Here is a 7,496-nt window from a genome sequence, read left to right as displayed (position 1 = left end):
AATAATAATAATAATAATAATAATTATCATGATTATTGTTAATATTGATAGTTGGCTGCCCTCAGTTTCCTGCTTGCTTCCCCATCTTCCCAGCAAGTGACGTGTGGGCCCCAGTCGTGGAGGACAATGGGTGGCCAGGAACAATGCAGTCACTGACGCGAACTGTGTTTTGAATGCGAAACTCTGCGTTGTGAGTGCCAGCTTCAATGCAATAGAGTGTTCCGGTGCTGGAGATGGATGAATAGAGACGTATGGTGTAAATTAAATGTGTTATTCTTTTTTACCACCTTTTTTCTTTTTTTTAAAATAAATTAAAAAGTCCAACACCTTGGTTTCTTTTAATTATATTCCCTTCTTGAGGGTTTTGCTACCAAACAAATGACTGGCCGGCTTTGTTTGGTAACCTGTAGGAGAATCGATAGGGATTGAAAGGGAATGGAGGGAGAGGGGAGGGATTGTGGTTTCTTTTTTTTTTTTTTTTTCCTTGTAGGAGGAGGAAGCAATTCTGGAAGTGAAAGGGAAAATTCCAGCACAGTAGATATAGGATAACATAGAAAATCCCTTGTTCACCAGTAGAAAAAAATAATTCCTGCAAGAATGTGGGATTAACTGCACATCAGCCTTGAGACTTCTAACTTTAGGTGCTTCATAGAGTCCTTGGTGAAAGACAAGGTCCTCCAGACGGTGATTCAGAGAAGGACCACAGTGCACATTGCAATGCATGGCTGGGGAGGGGCCCTGGCATCACCGTAGGGTAATACAGCATCTAGCAGAGCTCTTCTGAGCATAAGCCACTAAAAGGCAGCACAACTCGGCTGCACCAGAAACTTTCCCAGGCCCTGGAATCTTCCCCTTCTCACTCACCCACCAGGTTCATCTGGCTGACAGCTTGGGCTCATCTCCAAGGAGTGGCATGTCTTGCCATAAGGTAGATCTGGGCAAAATACTCGTCCAGATGAAGTGGCAAAGGGACGTCAACCAAAAAAAACCCCTCAAATTCCATCAAGTTTGCTCTAAGGCAAGGTGCAGTGGAAGCCCGCATCCTGAATGGCTGCAAGGGGGAGTGCTCTGGGTGCATCGTGTCCTCAGCACAGCATTGTTGTGACACCACTGGGGAAGGTGCCGGTGCTGGCTACGACTCAGTGTCCCCCCTTTCATCTGGTCTCCCTCCCCACAGTGGGGTTTTCTGTTGCTGCTCGCTGCCATGTGCTCCTTTTGTCTGCCTATAATTAACCTGTTGTCTTTCTTTTTCTCTCTCCTCATTTTTTTGGGTCTGATCTTCATTTACTGTGGTTTAAAACTGTTCAGGAAGCTCCAGGGAGACCACCCATGTTGACATCATCCTTGCCGAGCTGTAAGATGTGGCTTTTGCTGTTTTTCTCTCTCTTCCTTGCTCCTGCTCAACTGTTCTGGAGGAAACTACCCCTGCTGACTGATCACCATTTTTCTTCCTCCTTCACACTCACTTCCCACCTCTCTTTCTGCTCATCTTGCCCCCCTCTTGTCTTGAACCTCCCATGGTCACTCAGAGGACCACACACCCTGCAGTTTCCTACATCCATCCCATTGCCAGCTCCCCTGAAGCCAGACAACTAATTTCAACAGAAGTCTGTCTGCTTCTTTGTGAAGCCCTGGGATAAAGCTGCTGTGGCTATGAGAGCCTCCTCCCCAGCCTGCCCCAGTCCATGGCTGTTGTCCTTCCATGCCCGTCTGTCTCTCTGTGCCTGGAAATTTTCTGTCTGCCTCAAATTACCTCTCTCCGTCATCTCCCAGCTCTCTACGTCTCCCTCCTCCCTTTGCTTCCGGCTCCCCTCTCTCCGCCTCCTCTACCCACACATCTTACTTTAATTAGAAATACAATGAAAATGCTTATCACTATGTCTTAATCAGCAAGTCATTTCCCAGCAGGTCCAGAAGGAAAACCCCCGTTCCTCCTCGCTTCTCCTCTCTCCCCCGCCACCTCCACTGAAGAAAAGCATGCAGATTAGGAGGAGAGCTCTGTGGAAAGGTTGCCGAATGGGATGAACATAGAGACCTGGAGAAGCTGGAGGAAAAGGCCAACAGAAATGTTATGATATTCAACAAGGACAAATTCTGTGCCTGGGAAGAAAGAGTCCCTGACACTAACAAACTGACAGAAATGGAACTGGGAGTACTGGGAGACAGCAGGCTAAGTATGATCCAGCAGTGTGTCCTGGCAGCAAAAAAGAGTATCATGGACTGTGGGAGTGGGAGTACAGCCAGGAGATCGATGGAAGTGGTTATCCCCCTCTACTCAGGACCTATTAGACCATATCTAGCTGCTGCAACCAGGTTTAGGTCCCTAAGTACAAGACATTGATCAACTGAAATGAGTTCAGCACAGGCCATTGAGATGGTCAGGGCTAAGGCCTGGTGCCTGGTGTGGGACTAGGGCTTGTCCAGCCTGGAGAAGCGATGACTTTGGGAGGACCTAACAGTATCTCCCGTACCTGTGGGGAGGTTATTAAGCAGATGATAGAGCCAGGCTCTTCATAGATGTGGCTGGTTAGAGGACAAGAGACATTGGGTATAAATTGAAACAAGACACTCAGTCTGGGTATAAAGAAAGAAGTTTTCCCTCTGAGGACAGTCATGTAGTGGAGCGGTTTGCCCAAAGAGGGTTGTGCAATCCCTGTCCCTGGGGTTTTCAATATCTGAAATCTGAGCCACCTCATCTGACTGAGTAGTTGACTCAACTTAGAGTAGGAGGTTGAGCTAGAAACCTCCTGAGGTCCCTTCCAGCCTTAATAATCCTGAGATCCTGTGACCAGACCTGAGTTCCAAATGAGGCCATTCAGAATGATGAATCTCCACACGCTGAAAAGTAAGGGAGAAGGAAAGAGAGGTAGCAGGGGCTGGAAAGAGACAGATTTGGTGGAGTAGGTTTTATAGCCAGTTCATCCCAGACTCTGGCATTTGATAGGACAAGGTGAGGTTGAAACCAGGTCACCTTGCAAAGCTAAATACAGTCTATACCCTATCCCCATCCACTGGCAATCTCCTAAGGGCCATTTCTAGCAATGTTGGGTAAAAAGATTTCTGGAGAATGTCTTTGCAGTAATCCAGAGATGCAGAGATGGCAGAGTCTCTCCCAATTCATGTGATCTCTTACAGACAATGCAGATTTAAGGCAGACTTTCTGGGGTATAGAGACCACAGCATAAAAGGCTCTAGGTCTGTTCCAAACCCTCAGATGATTGACGTTTGACCCTTTCTAAACACACAGATGCAGAAAAATCTCATGTTTAGGAAAGCTGGTGAAAACAGAGAAGTAAGCAAGACAGAGGGCATAGCTCTCTGCCAATCATATCACTATCATGATATGTGTGGGGAATAAAGTAGCATTGGGAGGGTCTGCTGGATTAGAAATCCTGCATTTACCCTCGCAGGCTTTTGTTCCCTTCTGCACTCACCGTCAGTCCCCACCTTCAACCGAACCACACAGCCCTTCTATGTCAGCTTGCTGCTGCCCTAAATAACCCTCCTGTTTCCCGAGAGCCACACAACAGCAGTGTTTGTCCACGTGCCATCACCTGGTAGGGAACAGACGCTGCTGCCCTAAATAACCCTCCTGTTTCCTGAGAGCCACACAACAGCAGTGTTTGTCCATGTGCCATCACCTGGTAGGGAACAGATGTGTGCCTTCTTGCAGCACATGGATATGGTGGGAAAAGGAGTCCTGACCCCTGTCCCTCATGCCCTTCAGCTTAACCACCACTGTTTTGCTCCACGGTGACTCTGTTTTAACCAAATGCATGGGGTCACTGATTGACTTCACTGAAAGACCATCCGTCTCCTCTGCATTTTGCTTTTACCAGGTTGGCTACAGTCCCACCAAGAAACACGTGGCTAGGAACCGTGGGAGTGGGGACCCATCCTAAACCTCCCTGGCACACTGCCCACCACCCTGAGTGGACGTAAGGTGCCTCCCCACTGCCAACAGGCTTGAAACCCTTTTTTAGATGATATTCATGAATCAGCATCTCACTGCCTCCGGCCACTGTCACTGAGAAGGGATGAGGAGCCCCAGATGTCCTCAGCACCTCTCCTAGGGTGTTCCGGCAGGGAACTCTCTCAGATTAGGGAATCCTTTATCTCTGGCTTATATAAGACCCGGGGACTCCTTTTATGGTTGGCTTTTCCTGCTTTGTCAAGAGCGAAGAACAAATGCAGCTTCATCCGCGCTTGTGGGTTGGCTAACTGATTAAGCATCTGATTCAAGCTAAGTACGGAACAGGCTTTTGATGGGCGGATTTAATTTGGAGTAAAAACCAGGATGCCGTCCCCCTCCCTTACCGAATATTCCCAAGATAGCGGTCGGTCTGGTGCAATTAAGTATTGAGGATGACTCCCACCTATCAATGCTTCGGAAAGTCCAGAGTGCTCCAGTTTGTACTGAAATGGCTCTTTTAAGTGTTTCCCCCTCTCCTTCCCCCCTCCTCTTTTCTTTTCTCTTTTTTTTTTTTTCCCCTCTGCTGATTCGCCACCATTTTCAAGCATTTGCATTAGGACTGAGCTCACTCTGTGTGTGTGCGCACACATGTGAGGGTGTGCGGGGTGCCAGTGGGTGTCTGCCTTGGTGTGACACGCTGAATTCCTCCTCATCTCCCCCTCTGTGAGTCCTGCCAGGGGAAGCATGCTAATGATGACCTTGCTGAGTAAATAGTTGTGGAATGAATAAGTATTTTTCCTGCAATCTGAAAGGCGGAAGGTGCGATTACTCATCCATCTATCCAACTGTCTCCAGCACCTTTCAAGTGCTTCTCGCGTCGAGTCTGGGGGCGTGCGAGAGGGGGTGGGAAGCGAGGGGAGGCTGCCAAGATCTGGGTTGCCACAGACACCGGCCTCGCTTTTCCTCCAATGAACGCTGCATTGAGAGTGCGAGAGGAGGCAGGGCACCACCCACGTGTTGAGCTGTGTGGGGTATAAGTAGATGGAAGAGCCTGGACTAGTGGCAGTTCAGACAGGGAAGAGAAGCAGCTCTTTGCATCTCTAGTGAAAGCATTTTTGACACACCAAGTTTACCAGAGGAGAAATCACCGGGATTTTTGCAGCAGCTTCCAGCTTCTGTGTGCATCTCTGTGTGTTTTTTCTCCAGTGGGAACCTCTTCGCCGTTCAAGATTCTCAGCTCCGGATGAGCAGGTAGCGGGCACGCGTGCGGGGCTGAACGTCTTAGCCAACTCCTCTCCTTGTTCCTGGAGGATTCTGGCTCTCTCTGGGACACCCTGAGCACGTGAGACCGGCGTTTCCAGCTGGGCACCGGGAGAAATTTGCCTACAACTCTCTCTGGGATCCACGGGGACCGAACAGCTCGCTCTGCGGTGATATCTGATTTGGTTGTGTTTGTGTTGAAAAGTCCTTTGCGGGGGGTTTAGAAGTCTCTGTGTGCCTTTCGGGAAGTGTTGTGGTGGGGTTTTTGAGACCCAGCTCTAGTGCCAGGGCTTACAACCCGATTCTTTCCGTGTTTGATACTCACACGGTCGGAGCCATGCAGCTGGATAGTGTCACCAATGCGGGTATCCACTCCTTTCAGGGGCACCGTGGAGTTGCCAACAAGCCCAATGTGATCCTGCAGATAGGGAAATGCAGGGCAGAAATGTTGGAGCATGTCAGGAGGACCCACCGGCACCTCCTGTCTGAGGTCTCCAAGCAGGTGGAGCGCGAGCTGAAAGGCTTGCAGAGGTCAGTGGGGAAGTTAGAGAATAACTTAGAGGACCATGTCCCAACAGATAACCAAAGATGGAAGAAGTCCATCAAGGCCTGCCTGGCCAGATGCCAGGAAACCATTGCCCATCTGGAGAGGTGGGTCAAGAGAGAGATGAATGTTTGGAAGGAGGTCTTTTTCCGTCTGGAGAAGTGGGCGGACCGTCTGGAGTCCATGGGAGGCAAATATTGTCCTGGGGACCATGGCAAGCAGACTGTGTCTGTTGGGGTGGGTGGTCCCGAGATAAGGCCAAGTGAAGGGGAGATTTACGACTATGCCCTTGATATGAGCCAAATGTATGCGCTGACCCCTCCTCCTGGGGAGGTGCCCAGCATCCCCCAGGCCCATGATTCCTACCAGTGGGTCTCTGTGTCGGAGGATGCTCCAGCCTCCCCAGTGGAGACCCAGGTCTTTGAGGATCCCCGGGAGTTCTTGAGCCACTTGGAGGAATACTTAAAGCAGGTGGGTGGAACAGAGGAGTACTGGCTGTCTCAGATCCAAAACCACATGAACGGCCCAGCTAAAAAGTGGTGGGAATACAAGCAGGACTCTGTCAAGAACTGGGTCGAGTTCAAGAAGGAGTTCCTGCAGTACAGCGAGGGGACTCTGACTAGGGATGCTATCAAAAGGGAGCTGGATTTGCCCCAGAAAGAGGGGGAGCCCCTGGATCAGTTCCTTTGGCGCAAGAGAGACTTGTACCAGACCCTCTATGTTGATGCAGATGAGGAGGAAATTATCCAGTATGTGGTAGGCACCCTCCAGCCCAAACTGAAGCGCTTCTTGAGTTACCCCTTGCCCAAGACCTTAGAGCAGTTGATCCAAAGAGGGAAGGAAGTCCAAGGCAACATGGACCATTCTGAGGAGCCCAGCCCACAGAGGACCCCTGAGATTCAATCAGGAGATTCTGTGGAGAGTGTGCCTCCCTCAACCACTGCCAGTCCTGTGCCGAGCAATGGGACTCAACCTGAGCCCCCTAGCCCACCAGCTACTGTCATATGAGCTAGTCCAAGTGAGGCGGCAGTCTGGGTTACATGAAAGGGAGAAAGGGGCATATTTAGGAAGCTTCTCCTTGGAGAGAGGTTCTGGCTGAGACGAGACATGAAGTGTGCTCAGTCCAACAGCCCATAGCAGAGGAATTACCTTTGCTTGTGGGGGGAGGGAGGTGATGGGGGAAAGGCACCTTAGGATGTGGTTGCCCACCTCACCTGAGCCATGCAACACGGTGGTGCTGGAAATACTGCTTGCACCACTGTGGGGAACGGACAATTTTATGAGATCCCTGACAAGAAACTAGAGACAATTCCCAACTTCAGAAGCAGCCGCTTAGCACTGGCAGCTTTCAAGGACTTCATACGAGTGCAGCAGTTGGCTGAGGGTTCCTACCCATCTGGATCTCTCCTTCTCCTTCTCCCCTCCCTCTTCTGAAGAGGTGTCCCTGTCCTGAGGAGACATCTTTCTTTTGACCTTTGCTCTTTTCTGATTTACCACTGGGCTTCTGTTTACTTGGCAACCTCCTGTTCTTACTTGTTCCAAAGGATTAAATGATATTTTTTTTTAGAAGAAATCCTATGACTTCAGGAACTGAAAACTTTAAGAATCTGGATTATTTTTAGTGTTTTTCGTTTCACTGCACCTAATACCTGCTTTAATGTTTTTCTTCTCAAGAGGCTCTTACTGGTTTCCTTCTTGTCTTAGTTTCTGTTCACTCCAATCAAGGCCACTGCAGTGCAGAGGCAAATTATACCCTTTCTCTGCACTTTATATTGTGCG

General features: G+C 49.5%; 1 protein-coding gene across 1 annotated transcript; it reads left to right on the top strand.

Moving 5' to 3' along the window:
• The first annotated feature begins 5,419 nt into the window (after positions 1–5,419).
• Positions 5,420–7,143, top strand: ARC (activity-regulated cytoskeleton-associated protein). The gene has a single exon (XM_009698636.1). It carries the CDS (start codon positions 5,511–5,513, stop codon positions 6,723–6,725), a length of 1,215 nt encoding a protein of 404 aa, XP_009696938.1. The 5' UTR covers positions 5,420–5,510; the 3' UTR covers positions 6,726–7,143.
• Positions 7,144–7,496: the final 353 nt, after the last annotated feature.

Source organism: Cariama cristata, unplaced genomic scaffold (assembly GCF_000690535.1).
Source record: "Cariama cristata isolate BGI_N322 unplaced genomic scaffold, ASM69053v1 scaffold12994, whole genome shotgun sequence".
In the NCBI taxonomy this organism is placed as follows: Eukaryota; Metazoa; Chordata; class Aves; order Cariamiformes; family Cariamidae; genus Cariama; species Cariama cristata.
The sequence above is the reverse complement of the archived record's forward strand: the minus strand, read 5'-3'. Positions and strand labels throughout refer to the sequence as shown.

Bases quoted from the DNA above. Each gene is read 5' to 3' on its own strand.
- ARC (XM_009698636.1), top strand. From the start codon at position 5,511: ATGCAGCTGGATAGTGTCACCAATGCGGGTATCCACTCCTTTCAGGGG.